This window comes from Triturus cristatus, chromosome 2_1 (genome assembly GCF_964204655.1).
Source record: "Triturus cristatus chromosome 2_1, aTriCri1.1, whole genome shotgun sequence".
NCBI classification, from domain to species: Eukaryota; Metazoa; Chordata; class Amphibia; order Caudata; family Salamandridae; genus Triturus; species Triturus cristatus.
The window spans coordinates 1,182,779,967-1,182,798,289 of NC_140581.1; the positions used below are offsets into that span (position 1 = coordinate 1,182,779,967).

General features: G+C 44.9%; 1 protein-coding gene across 2 annotated transcripts in view; it reads left to right on the forward strand.

The window, feature by feature from the left end:
- The window catches only part of DNAH6 (dynein axonemal heavy chain 6), a 2,458,578-nt gene that overhangs the window by 1,234,871 nt on the left and 1,205,384 nt on the right, over positions 1 to 18,323 (forward strand). For both annotated transcript variants that reach the window (XM_085636629.1, XM_085636630.1), the window contains one exon: positions 17,502 to 17,723. In XM_085636629.1, coding sequence (XP_085492755.1) covers positions 17,502 to 17,723 — 222 coding nt within the window. The remainder of the gene's footprint in view (positions 1 to 17,501; positions 17,724 to 18,323) is intronic.

Below are 18,323 nucleotides of genomic sequence, written 5' to 3' on the forward strand. Positions count from 1 at the left end.
GCTGATGAGGGGTGAAACCCTGAAACCGGTCCTAGGATGCTCGTTTCTGGTCCAGGGAGGACCTGGCCTGACAGTTCGGACTGGACTGTTCCCATGGGAAACTGGGTCAAGACTGATTTGCGTATGGCTGGTTCTAAATTGGAATGGCGTGGCGTGCAAAAAAACAATGGATTTTACCCAGATCTGTGACTGGACATTTCGGCCATCATCTGTTCTTTTTGCATAAGTCTATTGCTAGGCAGTATAAGTGTATGATGAAGCTATTCCGAGTAAATGGGCTGGGAGCTTGTCAATACGAATTCCACAGCTCCATGATGAGTTAACCGAATCCCCATGAAAATGTATGTGTAGCTGACTGGTCTGCACCAGCCTGCCACTCCCAGACATGTTTCTGACCCCTGAGGTGTGCCTTGTGTCCTCATGCGTAAGGAACAAAGTCTGCTCTGTGTGGAGGTGCTTCACACCTACCCCCAAGCAGGAATAGCATTCAAGGGCAGTGAGCCTCAAAGGTTGAGATGCCCGCTCCCCTGCCCAAGCCCCACTTTTAGCTGCAAGGTCAACAGGAAAATTAGTTAACAGGAGAGGTTATGTTATGTTATATTAACCAGCATTTATAGCGCGCACGGCTACTCAGCAGTCTCCTGGCGCGAAAACCTAGGCAGGGGATCGCGGAAGTGAGAGACGCGACTGGCGAACTTAAAGAGCATGTTTTAACTGCTTTTTGAACACCCTAAGGTCGTGGATGTTCCTGAGCTCAAAAGGCAGGCTGTTCCAGGCCAAAGCTGCCTTTACAGAGAGGGAGCAACCTCCCATGCTGGTGAGGCGGTAGCAAGGAACAACCGCCAGGCAATGTCCCCAGGACCTCAATTGTCTCGGTGGGACATAGAACTTGAAGAGCTTCCTGAGGTATAGAGGTCCAATTTTGTAGAGAGCAGAATGGGCAATAGTCAGTGCCTTGAACAGAATGCGTTGGTCAATCGGGAGCCAGTGCAAAATCCAGCAGAAAATGCTTAATACTGGATCTGCCAGGAATACCCAATAGCATTCTGGCGGCCGCATTCTGAATGATCTGAAGCTTTTTTAGCTGGTAACAGGGAAGGTCAATATAAAGAGAATTAGCATAATCCAGCCGAGAGAGGATAAGAGCGCGGGTCACCATTTCTTTAGCTGCTTTCGGTAGTAGCGGCAAGAATTTCTTAAGGAGTTTCAGAGTGCCAAAGCACACTCTCGCCAATTTGTTAATCTGAGTAGGGAATCTAAGGTCCTTGCCAAACCATATCCCCAAATTTTTAGCTGGGCTACCCATGGTTTTTGGCATAAGAAATCCCTCGGGCCACAGGTCGTCCCTAAAGTTCTGCGGGAAAGACCCGTAAAGGAGAACCTCAGTCTTATCCTCGTTGCATTTGAGTTGTGCCTGCGCTAACCATTTAAAAACCTCTGTGAGACAGTTTTTTGCGGCGTCAAGAGATACCTCATCTTTTTTCCAGGTGAAGAGCAGCTGGGTATCGTCGGCGTAGGCTATGATTTTAGCGCCCAGCCCTTCCGCCAAATAAATCAATGGTGTCACATAAACCTTGAAAAGCAATGGGCTCCCCTGTGGAACACCCGTAGTTATACTTCTAGGGGTAGATGAAAAAGGTGGCAACAACACTTGCTGAGTTCTTTTAGCCAAAAAGGATTCAATCCAGTTCCACACCTGGCCTGAAATTCCAATGACGGACAGATGGGCAAGTAGACGATGGTGGGGAACCGTATCAAATGCGGCAGAGAGGTCCAGTAAAACCAGGAGTCACGGCATTACCTAATCGCCTCCATCATCTCGACCAGAGCAGTTTCTGTACTGTACGAGGCCCTGAAACCGGATTTAGCCGGGTGCAGAGCACCAGACGTTTCCACAAACGCTGACAGTTGTTTATAGACTGCCTTCTTGCATACCTTAGCCACTGCTGGAAGGAGTGAGATTGGTCGATAGTTTGCCAAAATGTCGGGGTTAGAAGAGGGGTTTTTGAGCAGGGGGAGTAATTTAGCCTGTTTCCATACTTTGGGCAGCGTGGCGGATTGCAAAGACAAAGTGATGATATGATTTACTTCGGAGTTAACTACCTCCGCCACTGCTGCCAACTGCCTAGCCAGATAAGGATCTGCTGGGGACCCAGATTTAAGCGATCTGAGAATGGCCAGAGTGTCCAGCAGAGGAATAGGTGTAAACACAGTCAGAGAAGCATGGGTAGAGTCTAGCGCACCGGCTGACCAGTGCTAGTGTTCCGTCAGCCCCGGGTTTTCCGTCCCAAAGCTATCCTTAATGGCCCGTATTTTGTCAATAAAGAAATCTTGCACCAAAAGTTGGAGGCCGGAGCGGCCTTGCGTTCCACACACGGCTTCAGGAAACTCTGGACGATCGAAAAGATTTCCTTAGAGTTGTTCCTGGATTGTGCATTGCGCTCCGCATAAAACAGACCCTTGGCATTCTTGACTGCAGCATAATAGCTATTCTGGCCTTTCCTAAGTGCTAATTTTGCTAGTGGGCAATAGGTGGATGCCAACTGCGTTCAAGCTTTTTACACGCTATTTTCTATTCTTTTAGTTCGGCAGAGAACCAGAGTTTAGACTGTGTCAGTCTTGCTCTCTTGTGTCCCAGTGGTGTAGCCAACTGTTCAACTGCACTCAGAATCCAAATATGCAGACCTCCTACAACCTCAGACAATCCCCCAGCAACAACCGGCCGTGTCCTGGACAAAACACTGCCAAAGACAGCCGGCTCCAAGCGTGGGGGCGGTCTGCCACTAGGAGCCCTTGAAGGCGGCTCAGAGTATTTATTGGACCACGAGAAGTGAATTAAAAAATGGTCAGACCAGATGACTGGAAGGGGATCCTGCACCACTATAGGAAAATTAGGTGTGTCCCCTCTCAGCCAGGACCACCCCTAAGGTGTCCTGCGCTGAAGTGACCACCTCCTCTAAAAATCCTCCATATTGGTTTTGAGGATTTTAGCCAGTAGGATTAGGGGTATGTTCCCTACCCAAAGGGAGTGCACATACAAAGAGTTTCGTCACCCCAAAGGTAGGTAGCCCATTGGCTACTACCTACCAGTACATGTAACACCCCTACATTGAGAATTTAAGATCACCCCTGAATCTTGAGCCTCAGATTCCTGGTGACCTAAAGTAGAAGAAGGGTTGAAGTGCCGTGCAGCAGTGAAGACTCCAGACGACAACTGATTTGGTGCCAGTCCTACCGTCCTGCCTGCAGCCCTTGAATAAACCTGTTCCAAAAAGCGAATCATCCTGCAGGCCCAGCAACCTCCACAACCCTGGGAGGACTGCTTGCCTTCCCTAAAGACCAAGAACTCCAGAGAACAGCTGCCTTGTCCACAGAGACACTAACAGGAAGAGCTCCAGTGCCCTGCTGAACTGCGCAACCAGACCTGACCAACCTCTGCACCTGACGCATCCGGCCTGACTCAAAGTGGCCCACTAGTCCTAAGAAGGTTCTCCAGCTCAAGTCCACCCCAGAGTGACCTCTCCTAGACTCCACAACAACTTCTGCAGCCTCAACATTCAACATAAATAGTCCACCAACCGCGACCAACTCCTGTAAGACTTCTACAATGTCCAAAGACACCCCTGTACTTGCAGTCCTCCGGCCTTGGGGAGCTCATCCGATTGTTATCCCTGAGTTATTCAGCACCCCAACATACCTTCAGAGCCACTGGTTCCCTTCCTCCAGCTTCCTGGTCCGAGCCTGCAGCCTTTGTTCGAAATCTTCAGCCTCTATTGCTTTGAATTGGGTGCCGGACGTTGTGTTGGCACTCTGCATCTGCCCACCTCTGTGCCACTGATGGTGTGTGTTTGATGCTGCCTCGTGGCCACCACAGTGCTGATTCAGTCATTGAGTGTGTGTAATCATTTCTTTCCTGAGTGTTTGCAACAAATGCTTAACACAACCCTCTGATAAGCCTAACTGCTCGACCACACTACCACAAAAGAGAGCATTAGTATTATCTACTTTAGCCTCTTGGAATCCACTGCTCTCTGTGCACACTATACCTTACTTTGTTATAGTATGGAACGAGCCAGATTCCTACTGGAGTTTATTTCAATGGGCACAATTTTCCTCATCTTCCAGTCTCCACAACACTCCTTTGGTGGTAGTTGGGGCTTCGGTAACATCTTTACGGAGAGTTGTGACCGTGTCCTCCAACCTCGATATCCTCGACTCCACGGGGGAGACCCGCTCAGCTGTGTCACAGACATTTTGACATAATAGGGTGACATCCGAGCGCACATTGCCCACTCGTCCCTCCAACACCTCATGGGAAGACTGGATGGCCAGTAGGAGTGCAATGTTGTAGGGCATGGGCTGCGCGGCAGGCTCCGGCGGAGGGAGGGGGAGTCACCACTCTAGCATAATGATCAAGCCTCCCTTGGCAGAAGGGTTTGGAATCCTTGTCCTTAGCTATTGGTGCTACTTAGGGGTTTCCTCAGGACAGCGTCTCAGTGCTACGGAGTCTGCGCCCAGGGTAGAGGAGGCTCAATCAGTATTAGGCAATGAAGGTGGCAATCAGGGTATGACGACCACCTGCCCAAAACCCACACAATGCGCCAGGAGTCTCTGTCTGCCTCTCTCGGCCATTCAGTAGGACATCAGTGCATGCTTGTTAACTCTTGAAAGTGCCTATAAGTGCTCTCTGGTGTCTGTTAGCATATATTTATATCCTCATGCACCAGAACACAATCTGAAGCTTTCCATGGCACCCCCACTCCCCTTCCTGTGGTATGTTTGCCTCCAAAGTATCAAGGAGGGGGGAAACGAGCATGCCAGCAAGGAGCACAGTAGTAAGGGCTATCCGATCCTGAGGCGTACAAAGTAGATATAAGGAGGAACAGGCCTTGGAGACTGATGTTGTAGGTAGCCGAGTGGCTTTCGGTGGCCGAGGGGCTGAGTGCAAGCAAAGAGGAACCTCTGCTTAAGCAAACTGCACAAGCCTAACGCTGGCCGCTTCGCTAAACACTGGGGATAGCCTAGTGCCCCCACACACCATGCTAGCCTACCGTCCAATGCCACTCACAGTCGCTGGGAGTACGGGGCTGCAGATGGCGCGGTGAATCTCCAGGCCGCCGCTAGGCCTCTCAGTATCCCCCCGGGTTCCTGGCCAACAGCTACAGCTCCTGTTCTTCCCATGTTTTTCAGCCACAGTTTCTGCTCCTCTCCTGGTTTCCACAACCTGGCTTAGCTTGTAAGCACACGCGGCCCCCAGTGGACAGCCACACCCCAGAGGAGTGTCTGGAGAAATCACTGTGCCCCGAGCCGGCAACCTCCCCAACGGCCTCCATTACTGAACCCGGCCCACCCGAATCCAACGCTCAGCGTCTCAGTGGTGCCTCACCGCCCCTGAAGGGCCGGTGGCATCGCAACCCTCTCCACTGTGCAATCCAGGGAGAGGCACCCTCTCTGCCCCTCGGCGAGTCCGACTCACGGCTCCTGACCCAGAGCTGGTACTTCACAGGAGACTCTCCTGATGTGGATGGGGGACGGGACCGCGGTCAGCCGCTATAGCAGACAAGCGGCCCCTTCACAGTGCTCTCTTTCCATTAGCTCAGCATCACACAGCTCTCCTCCAATGTCCTCTTCTCTCTTTTTACGGGGAAAGGAGGGGGCAGAGCATAGATGATTTATTCTCTCGGAGACCCCCACACTCGGTGTACCAACCACACAAACAGGCCCTCGGGTCCTGCTTTCAGTCCCGGCCCCATTGGTCCCACAGCTCTAGTGGGTGGGAGGCGGGCACCTCAGAGCTCAGGGAGTTAATCCTCAATGGTGGACATTCAAATGGGCGACTGCAGTACAGTCAGCAGTTCAGGGACTACACCTCCAGCTCCTCCACCATCTTGGCCATGCCCCCCTAGATTCACCTTTTTCATCCTTGTGGGAACCCTGACCAAAACCCAATCACCAATGTTCAACTCAATGTTCTTGATATTATGTTCATCAAAATGTTCTTTTGTGTGAGTCTGACTAGTTTTCACTCAAATTGACATCCCTGATTCAATCATGACAGTGAACACCTGGGAAACCTCTTGCCTAATAAAACAAAATGGCACACCCTCAGTGCAATGAGGTGTCACTAAATCGGAACAAACCTTTTCTTTTTTAAAAGACTCCACCTTATACCCCATTGTTAAAGCTGTCTACACACCTTCTTCCAGAAATGTGTTCATGCGCCCCACAAGGCCATTTGAGGAAGGAGAGTAAAGGGCCTCTTTGATGTGAGAAATTAGAAAATTAGTAACAAAGTTTTTCATGCGACTTAAAAATTAGTCCCATTATTGGGAACTATCTCCCGGGGTGCCCCTTCAAGCCGGAGGCCTTCAGCTGTAATTCCAGAGGCCGTGACAGCATTCTTGAAATGATGTCAACTGGCAGGATGCATTCCTAGCAGGATTAAGCATAGGAATCTCCAATTTGACAGAAGGGAGACGCATTTAGTAAGGGAATTTACTTAACATTTACATTCTCTGTTGGTTTTCTGAGGGTAGCAACTCAGAACGTTCACGTTTCTTTAACCTTGGAGATAGATTGTAGCCATGCAAGTAGCACATTTGAGGCAACACCTTTGTAGGAGCGAGTGTGCAAATAGTCCAAGGAGAACCTCTCCAGTTGTCTATTCCTGTGCTAGTCTGGGGTTTGGCTTTTTAATGTACGTAACAACGAGGATGAACTGGTTGACCCTCAGATAGGTGCTGAAATTACGGGCTTGGTCGATAGATGGGCAGTTTTTGAAATGGACTATGTATATTCTGAGAAGGCTGTGAGATGCCGTTAAGAATCAATATTTATGTATTTATGAATTTTATATACCGAGCACTTGACCCAAAGGCATTAGAGGGCTTTACTGAGTACACATCAGAACAATAACATGAGGTACATTGAGAGTAAATGCAAATATATGGTAAAGACAAAAAGAGGAAATGGTTTACAGTGGGACATGTAAACAAAATTGCAGCAAATACCCGAGTTACATAAAACGTAGATACAGGGACATAGCAACCTTATGTAAATGAAGAATCCGATAGACAGTAGGATATGTGAATGCAAAAGTTCTGAGGTAGTTATAATAGGGAGTTGCCATGGTGGGGAGAGTAGATGCACAGATTTTCCCCGAGGTAGTGAACGAACATGGCATCTTATCACTTGCGTTCATGACAACTTAGCACTTTACAGAGTAGGCACAACAGCAAAAACATGAGGTACATAGAGAGTAGATAAAAATATATAATGACGTTAAAAAAGAGCAAACGAAATACAGTTGGATAAGTAAAGAAAATAGCAGCAAGTACCAGAGTTACTTAAAGTGTAAATAAAAAATACATAGCGACAGTAAATCAACCTTGAGCCGATCGTTGATGGGTACGGCTCTGTTGGGCTCCTTGTACAGACTGAAGATGACTGAGGAGGGTCTGGAGCCTTGAGGGAGTTCACTAGTCACTAGCAAATGATGGAAGTGAGATGTGTTTATTTGGGTGTACTGGGATCGATATAGAAATGACCCATGGTGCAGCAGGCATTGGCACCCGCTTTTGTACCCATGAAGCACTTCTTGATAACAGAGGGCACTGCAGACACTGTGCGGAGTCGGGCGCTAGTGTAAAACTGGTCACATGAGCATAATTTGCAGCCATGTGTTTCCTTCAGGATTACGACGTGGGCACAGCACCATACAGGGTGTCGGGAGGTTCACTTCCCAGGTGGCCCACAGTCCGTGCTCTGATAGGGAGTATGAGGTTCAGCGAACCCCTAGACCTGTAAGTGGTGCGGTCACACATCATGATTTTGTGTCATGGGGTCTTTGGCCCTTTTTGATACACTTTCTCTGCTATCACTCGTTGACTTTAAGCTGGTCTTCGACCATGTACTGCGCTGCACTGCCATTTAGCTAGGTTTGCGCAATAGAAATGCCATATACATACATACACATATAAGTACAGTCAGTCTGCCGACTGTAGTGACATACAAAGGGGAAGTTTGCTTCCACCGTTTCCCTATGTCATTGCCATGCTCTCTCAAGCACACATGAGCTTTCACTTGTGGTGAGTATCGCAATTATTTTTCATAATCGGGACCCACAGTCAAAGTCCGTGTTGGGTACTCACAAAAAAATGTGTGTAGTGTCTCAAATTAGGATTCTTGAAATCGAAACATAATTGGGCTCTCATGTTTTTGTAGTTAGACAGCTGCTGGGTTTTATGCATTTTTTTTTATGTTTGGCAATGGACCAGTAGTTGGGTAACACTTCAGAGTCAAGGGTGGCATTTTTTTAGTGGTGGAAACATTTTCCATTCTTTAAAAAAAAAAATCTTTTTATTAAACAACACGTGTCAGCATGGTTTTATGTATCAAATTGACATTATGTAGATGAGAGGAAATCAATAAAACAATCACAGTAATAATCATAGTATGGGTTGAATAGAGCTACAACAGTTCCGGTAACACTACATTTATGGCGAGGACATGTCTTCAGTAAGGGAGTTACGTGGTGGACTACAGATCTCCCCCTGGTACGTGTTCCATGCCCCCCATATCAACGACCATTTCTTCGGACAACCCCTAGGGAGGTACACTGTTTTTTCACGGAACATGCACCTGCCCATGTGTTTCCTCCATTCTGCTACGGTTGGCGGGTTTGTAGCTCCCCACAGCTGAGCGATGTTTCTTTTTGCCACCATGAAGCCTAAAGTGACCCAGATCTAACCCATTCTGCTCCGGTCTGTGGGTTCCCAGACGTTCAAAAGGCACCTTTTCGGTTCGGGCAGATGTCCAAATCCAATACCTCACTGAGAACAGCATGTATTTGGCGCCAATACAACTGAATGATATTGCATTCCCAGAGGATATGCATAAACATGCCCTCATTACCACACTGTCTTCTGCACTCCCCTCCTGGTGCCCTCCCTATTCGGACCAGGCAGGGTCCAGTGACATACACCCTATGCAATATTTTGAGCTAGACGAGTCGCAGTCTAGCCGAAATTGCTACCTCCCGTGGAGAGGCGAGTGCCTACTGCCATTCCTCATCATCCAATTCAAGGCCATCCCCTTCCCACCTCGTCCTGATGCCCTGGTGGGGGTTTTTGGTGTTATTTATCATCTTCTTATATGTGAGAGAGATTGCCTTCTCTGGCAGTTATCCATCGAGTAATCTATCCTCGAGGTGTGTGTTTTGTGGGGGAACATTTTCCATTCTTGATGGAGGGAGTGGAGATGCCCTGCATGAGCATGACACTGAATATGTTGGGGAGATGTCAGAGTACTTCTCTGCTGATTGATATTGGTCTGAAGAGGGAGAATACCCCATCCTAAATCAAGGGAACCGCTCTTTATTTCGGTGCAGATTGTACTCCAGGATAGACTACTTTCTTATTAGCACCACATTGAGTGATGCCTGAGAGACTGCTACAATAGGTAAAATTACATTTTAGTGTTTTTATGATTGTGAATGTCAATCGAATAAAGTAAATATTGATTGACATGTTGGTGTTAGATCTGTAATTACAACTTCTTCTCATGACCCACTGTCCTATTCGCAGAGATACCCCCAACAAGACTTTATCACTGGAATTATCGAAAACATCTGAGGTTCTCTGAGGTGGCCTTCTGTTTCATCTTTGTGAGAACTTCAACTTTCTTGGAAGAGCTGTGTGGTTTCAATCAAGTCCTGTCTTGGCGAAATGCTCTTTGTGACATGGCTACTCGGCTTCATTTGAAAGGTTGATATCCTGGAGTTCTAGTTCAAACTGAACATTAATTCGCTTATACGGTCTTTGGGAGAATAACATAGGGCCATGTTACAAACACGCTACGCACATTTGATGAAGTGACATTGCCAACATCTCTGGCATTTGCCATTATGGTCAATACTCAGAGTACATGATCGTTTATATATGAGAGTTATATTAGTGATCCAAAGAAAAAATGGAATTGGTAACCATTTCAAACCTTGCTCAACAAATACAAATGGATACAAACATGCTTCAAGGGTGGGTCATGACCTAAATGCTAATAGGACTAGTGGTTGAGATATGTCTTCGCTCAGCAGATTTGAAATACAGGAACACTAAGATCAGGTGAACACAAGCGGGGTTGAAAACCCACAAATAGACAATATTGAAATTGATTATTTCTTAACAATAAGCCCCAGGAACCCTCCTTGTCTAAGTGACTTTTGGGTATATAGAAATAGTCATTGGATTGAAATCAAGCTGTACAAAACTGGAAATCTAAAATAACTAACACGTTTGATAATTAAACAGTCTAAATTTGTGTACAAACTTTACTGCAAAAACATGCTGCTGCATTAATTCAGATTTTGTAAATTGTCCACAAATTCATAGCTTTTTTTATATCTCAAAAGAAGGATTGCCAAGTAGGCAGCAAGAGCCTAGGCACACACTAGCACTGATTTGGCTAGCCGCTTAATGTATGAGTGTCGGGCAGAGCCAAGGAGCCGTGGGCACCTGCCTTTTCCAGCTCTGCATGGAAGCCACCCAGAAAGACTTGCTGAGTCACCCCTCGCAGGCTGCCTTTCATACCCTGTGATTAAATGTGGCACATGTGTGTTGTATACGTGTCCCCACATGTGCAATATGTCATTTAGCAACAAGACACGGTGCTTTTGAAAATCATGTAATATCAGCAAACCAGGCTCGAGCGTTTCATTAATTAACAGTACTTATTGGCGGCACTTTCTGCATTTACGCATCCCACGTACCCACCGGAATAGTCTGTGGTAATACCATGAAAAAATATAATAATCATCATCACGTGGCCAAAAAATAAAAAGCATGGTTCGAAATGGATCATATTGTCCAGGTATTAACAGCCAGTAGCTCATGAGCTACCAGTAGCTCTCCAGCTCCCTGTGACTAGCCCTCTACCTACTACTATGAAGGGTTTTGCGTGGTTGAATTATTATATGCATACCAAAATTTAAAAAAGCATATTTTCGAAATAACATGTGTGTATTTTCAGTACTCAAAAAGTGTTGTTTGGAGTAAAATGGTTGAATATTCAAAATGTGTTTAAAGCTATTATTCGAGTTGTAGAGATTTATTACTTACATTGCTACCTTGGTTCCAGGGGTGTTGCGGTTACGGCTATTATGAAGTATCCATTTCGAGACATTCCAAATTGATAATGCTTTTTAGGTCTCGCGCCTAGCGTTGCAGTGCTCAGCACTGCTTGCGCTGCGCGAGACCTCTTGTAAGGGGGTTCTGAAAGCTGCTCACACGCTCGTGCGTGTGATCAGGCTTTCACCGCCCGCCATTGGCTTCCACGTGTTTTTTTTATTTTTTTTAAAAGGCACGCGATTGGGCAAAGGCGGGCGCATGTTCCGCCTTTTCAACGCCCATTCCCCTCGGTGGCCAGCACGCGCAGCAGCGCGCGTTCGCCTTGCTGCTGCTGCCACGCTCCCTCCCCCCCGCTCCTCTGTGGTGCGCGTGCACCACTGGTTTGTTTTGCCTGTTTCTTTTTTCCAGCGCCAGCTTTGTGGGCAAAAATCCTCCAAGTAAGGCATTCCCTGCCTAGATTGTCAAGTCAACTGGTCATACCACACGCTTCCACGACCGATAGCACCAATTCAATGTAAGTTCCTTTCTACGTTACCTTCCTTTTCCTTCACACAGTCTACCTCGTGGCAGCTGCTTTCACTCACTTCCTTAATTCTTCTCCCACAGCGCTTGCACACTAACAATGCGTGCGTTATTTACTTCTAATTAGACCAGACAGCACTCCTGCAGCCTGTCGATTTCCTCGCCGGCTTGCACCCTAAGCATCACGGCCTATTAGTAAGTAATATCACCAATACCGAGTTGTTTCTGCTCCTTTACAACCCGGTTCAGTTAATGCTCAATTAAGTTTTATTAATTTCCATTATTGTAGTAGCCCTGCTCCACTCCGGTGCGTCCCAGCCTCTGAAGTCCACTACAGCAACAACGCTGCTGTCAGCTTAAATGACCTGAGCTCACACTGACCTTAGTAGTTGCCTCAATAAATGCATTGTCTTGTTGTAAGTTGCCCTGTCTTTAGCTGCCATGCAAGTATTGGGAGTTATTGCATCCTTCTATGCTATGGGAAGTGCTGTGTTCTTACTTGGCACTGTGCTTATCCTCGTGTTCTCTTTTAAAAAATGACTGATGTGTACACTTGAGCTGGAAGGGCAAACAGTTGATATGACTCGGCAAAATGCCCAAGAGTCTGGGAGAAGCACAGACGTCTAGCTTCAGCCAGTCACAGATCTATACAACACATTGTTTTTTGGTATGTGACGACATATAATGTGTATGTCCATGTCCCTTTGCATTTTGATGTATAATTCAACTCCATTTTTTCACATACACCAAAACCCTTTGGGGTGCGGCGTTTAGTTACCTTCAACAGTACTTGTTTGCTGTGTACTCTTTGCAATGCAGTTCACCAAAACAGGATAAGACCAGCTTCTCACCCTCTTTTTCCACGTTCATGATGCCTGCTCTAAACTAAACTAACATTTCGGTTTTTTTTAAAGGCTACATTTGAAAAAAAAAGATGGCTTTATTTAACAGAATTCTAAATCAACCTTCCAAAATTACGTTTCAATTTGTTTCTCGAACACACCCACTCATATATCTCTATACTAACCACAAGAAAAGCATTTACACTAGGAGTTAGTGTCACGCCCTCTCTCTGTGAACCTCCCTAAATGAATACAATGAATGATGAGGCGGGGGATGTCATCAGGTTCTTCTCACCCTGTTTCTCCATCTGCCGCTGGGGGGGGGGGTGGTGCTCTTTTCTCACCGTAACCTGTGCTCAATAATGTCCTGTCTCTCTTTATTGTACTCTTTTGCAGGCGGTCTCTCCACTCGTACCCTGTCTCTTTCACCCTGCAGACTTTCTCTATCTCGCTCGATACCCTATCACCCATGAACTCTACGTGTCACGTCATTCTGATCATGTCAGCCTGCCAAAACAGAGCCTCAGTCTCTCCTCCTCCCCGACTCTCCATCCAACACAACCTCCCTGTGCCCACACTCACCACATGCCCCTGCCTGTCCTCTCCTCCTGTACCTCCATCACGTTTCAACTCCTTCTCACTCTGTTGTGTGTTTATGGTAGGCTGTCATTCTGTCCTCGTTGCCCCTTCCGTTTTCATCATCTTTCACCATGTCCATTTACTTTGTACATTCATTCTATTGGTCTTTCACTGACCCTCCATTCTCCAAAGGCACTCTCTGCCTTCCCTCGTCCTGTCCGTGCATTACTTGCAAGCTCTCTTCTTCTCCTTACCCTAAGCTCTCTTAATTCACCACAAGACTTCTTGCTTCCCTTCCCCACCCCATCCCTCCTTTTATCTTACGTTTCCATTCTCCCCATCTTACACTCTCCCAACTGCTCATCACAGGTTGGCTGTCTTTTCATCATTTTATCCTTCGTTTCACCCAAGGCTCTTTGCTTCTCAAGTGCGTGTGCCATGAGTCATTTTCAATGCAATAGGTCTCCCATCACTAAAAGCTTGAGCTTTTGGCATTGCATTATTATTGGCAACGCCAATAGCTCAAACTTTCAGTAATGCGAGACCTATTGCATTGCAAATGCTTGTTATTGTTGTGTACATACTTTATTTATACCTCACTCACTATCCACGTATTTAAGTAGATGCTTTATTTAGTTGTTCCTGTTGAAATTCCAGTGGACAAGGTTCAGATAGTTTCTGCTGGACCCTTTTGGTGGCACCTGGCATTGGGGACGTCATAAGAATGGCTGAGGAGAAAAATGCATGATTCATTTGCAACCTGAAGCTAGTTAGGTGTTCTACGTTTCTTTTGTTTTGCTTTGCTTTCGGTTATTTTTATTTTAGTTAGCCTGTATAAATGATTTTTTTTAAAACTGGTCATTCACACTCTGTGCCCAGTAATGTGTAATTTTTTTGAGCGGGTTAACGCTCGCCGTTGACATCTTTTCTGATCCGAAGGCCAAAACCTCGATTGTTACCCTAAATGTGCCGTCATAAAAACAAAAAAAATACCAATATTCATAATACTATGTTGGTTCAGACCTCTCAAGCTGTCCCAAGTTGCGCGGGAGCTGTTCACCAAGTGCTATTTTTTTCTGTATTTTGCTAACTGTAATCCCGGTAGTTTTATGTTACCATTAAAAACTCATCGTCACAAGTACCATCATCAGCTGAAGAAAAAACGGTGATAGAAACAGATATATCTGGCTTGAATAAGTACTAGATGTCACAGTTTTAGAACTCTTAGAACGCCCTTTTTAGTAGTACCCTGCTCAACACGTCTCTTTTTATGGACCTCTGACAGATAAAGGGCTGTTCTGGCCCACTGGGAATCAAACCTGTGGCCCCAAGGATGCATACATACCTCAGCATCCGACATATAAATCTTAAATTCTTATGTAACTACACGACACATTCCACCAAATTACAAAATCATTTATTAATAGTTTTATTGGAGAGGATGTGGCATTATGGCCAGAGCTACAGACTTTGGAGCTGGGGAGCCAGGTTAGCGCCTCGGTGTCGACTCAACATCCTGTGATTCTGGGCAAATCACTTAATCTCCCCATGCCTACCAAAACAAGCATTGGCATAGCCAATAGGTCTCGCCTTTGGGACCTTAGAAGTATTTAATTATGCAGCACAATATCCTTGATGCAACAACATTAAGTGTTGCATGGCTAAACACTTATAATATCCCAAAGGCGAGACCTATTGGCTATGCCAATGCTTGTTTAATTTGGCGCTTAATGATGTTTCGTGTGCTTGTCAGGCCATCATTTATAGTTAATGTGTGACCTTCAGGTTTGCCAGGGCTCCTGTGGAATGTCCGTGCTTTGTTTTTTATAAAGCTTCTTGTCACATTGTCAGGATTTGTCCCCAAATTGAAATCCATATCCTGATTGAAATGATTCCTGAGGTGGCTTGCCCATACTTCTTCTGTAATATTAGAGGAAACTCCGTCATGCATAGGTCTTAAGAAGTGGTTTATTGTTTTTCAAAATCTTGCACCATCGCCTTGTTTGGTGTCAGCGTGTAGTTTTGCCCAAATACGGTCCTCCACAGATTTGTTGGCTTCCCGTTTTATTGTGTCAGCCTTGCCTTTAGTTTCCGTAGAAGATCAAGTTTCGCTGTATCTATAGTGTTATGCCGAAGTTGTCTCAGCATGTGATAAATTGATTTTTTTGTGCACCTGATCTTCTCTTTATACTCTTGTGTGAAGTGTTTCATGCTACTGTGGCCCAGTTGGACTTGTGGCTTAGATCTTGTAGCATAAGCTGCCATAGATGTTGTAAATTGCTCCCATTTCTCGACTTCGCTAGATCTGCTTCTAGCATCAAAGTGCTGCTTAGCCTTTTGCAGTATAGTTACATCGGTTACTGCTGAGTACTTAATCCTTTTATAATTGAGAGTATAAACTGACTCTTTCAACACCGAGGATAACTCAAATTTAGGCTTGCTAACTTTGAGGACAATTTCTTGGGGACAGTGGTCGCTGTCATCTTTTGCACCTATCTCAAATGAAATCATATGTTGAAATAAAGGTAATGAAATAAAAGTGTAATCCAGTATAGAATTAATTCTTGTTGAGTGAAATGTTGTAGCCGGGGGGTTATCTCCAACAAATCTTCCATTTAATGCTCTGATGTTAAAATGTTTGAGGTCTTCTAATATCTGCTTTCCTATTTTTGTTTGTTTAGATATTTGTGGCTCCCCTTGTAATGGTATATCCCAAGCTGAATTTTGAGTTAGAACTCGTCATCTGACGAGGTTCCCATAAGATTAAGGTTAAAGTCCCCGGTGAGCATAAGATCTGTTGTAGGTTTTTCCCTTATGCACTCCTCCAAAAAGTTGCATAGTTCTTTTGCTGCCTTTGATTTCCTTTTTTGGATGGACATAGGCATTGATCTAGGTATGATCAATGCCCTCTTTGTCTGGTTTTAGTTGCAAGGTGAGAAGGTGTACTGCCATTGACTCTGGAGAAGTTGGCCCGACTTTCTTAACCATATGGGCACTTGTGACTGAAACGTAGGTTACTAGACCGCCTTGGAGGTGACCGTATTTTGCCCTCCTTAGTGCACAAGTGAAGAAATGCAAGAATCCCTGAAAGGTGCAGGGGGTCTGTTTGCCATGTTTCTTGTAGTGCCACAATGTCAAATGATCTTATATAGTTAGGCACCTGACATCCCTGCTCAACCTATATCCCTTTAGGTCCAGAAAGACCACAACAACCGGTTTGTAAATGAGTACTCTTTAAGAAAACAAAAAAAAGTTTATGTTTTATGGCACTAGAAGTAGACATACTCATAAAAATTCCACTATTTCTGCCCTAGGAAAGCTGCAGTGTCCTACACGAAATTAGAGATGCCCTGTTAAATACCTTCACTTAAAACATGTCTTGGTCCACTTATGAAGGTTGAAACGCGTCAGCTTTTGTTCTCCTTGAGGCCAACAGTAACCACAAAAGAAAAGAACGCACAGAACAGCGTAGTGTCTGGACTAGACTAAAAAAGCACAGACGTAGAGTTCTAGGTTAGTACTCTGACACTTGCAGGACCTCAAAAGTACTAAGCATCGAGGATTTAAATAGAACAGGCCCCGGTAACACACAAAAGATTGTAGGACAGAGGAGTTTCTCCCTTTTTTTCATTTATGTTTTTTGTTTAACACTATATTAAATGTATAGTTTTGTCACATGTTAACTTTGTCTTCAAAACACTAAGATGTACTTTTTGTGTAATATGTACATACTGCAATGTGTGTCTACACTGTTTTTTGTAAAGATCAAAAAAGATATTGAGGTGTATTTTTTAATGTCAAGAAGGGAAAAAACTCAATGAATATGAGAAAGAGTTACAAATAATACAGTTCAGAGTTAATAGACATGACTTCTGAAGACTAAAAGAATAATGATTTATTTGTGGTTAGAGAGGTACCCTTTGTAGTACTAGTTTGTATGTGATTCCAGCCTCCCTCTAACTGAATCTGAATCACTCCACTTTTTTGCGCGCTGGGACAGCCTAGCAGCAGCATGGAAAACCCTGATGGCGTGGTGGCTGGGTTAGGGGCGAAACGCAAGAGCAACACAGAGAATGGAAAATGTAATGATCAATTTAACCATTAAGTCTAGTTAAATATATTTACTTATCCATATTCATCTAACCTGTGTTGAAAATAAAGAATACCCGTAGAGCATTGTACTCAAGAAAAGTAGGGCTATTCGGCTGTGGCGCCGAAGGTAAAGTAGTGAAAATACTGATTTATTGATACTACAGAGCTTCAGATTTATGACTGGTTCTTCATTGTCACAAGTGATTTGTTGTTCAGTTACTCCGCAATAGTGTTAAACTGTTGATTCAGAAATGTCACTTCCCTGATATGAGTCACTCTTACGATGTATTCATGCTTTCAAGTTCTCGTATTGTTAACCGCACTATGGCTCTTTGATTTCTAGCTTCCGGTCACTGGAGATTTATGGAATGCCTATATGGATTATGACACCAGACGTCTGGAACCCTGGGAACGCATTATTCCCAGTTTCAAATACAACGAGGAGACTCCATTTTTTGAAATGCTTGTTCCAACAACGGACACTGTGCGCTTTGGCTACTTACTGGAAAAATTGTTGGCTGTTAAACATTCTGTGCTGTTTACTGGAACAACAGGTGTTGGTAAGGTCAGTATTTCAGAATTGTTTTTCTTCGCCAACGTTCAAACATTCTTTTTATTGTTTTAAAACAATCATTTGGCACAAAAACACTCTTTTACTGAGCAGGTGTTTTTCCACATAATAATTTTGATTCACAATGTGTCTTACAGGCTGTACAGATGGATACAGGAAACGTATCACCAGTGCATTTAATGGGAAAAAATAAGTGCAGGTACTCATTAAATTGAGCTAGGGGCGTGGCTAGTAGGCGGGGTAAGAGGCTGAGTGAGACAGATACAAAAACACATCTATTGAGTATTCATTTGTCCTTGCATTGTCCTGGATAGTGGTCTCAAACTTTCCATAACTGCAGATTAACAGCTAAAACCCTGTATGAGCCAAGCCATCAACAATACTTTTAGCACTTTCAGGCTAATAATGAATGTGCTCTAGGAGAGAGACTCTGGCACTTACACTGGTTGCGGGAAAGAACAAAACATTTGAGAAATGTATCAAAACGTGTTAACTCGTTACACAAAATGAAGGCCAAACACCAAATGTTCATATTTCCTTGTTTTTTTATATCTGATAGAAACTACTAGCCGCAGATTCCTTCACGTAGAATTA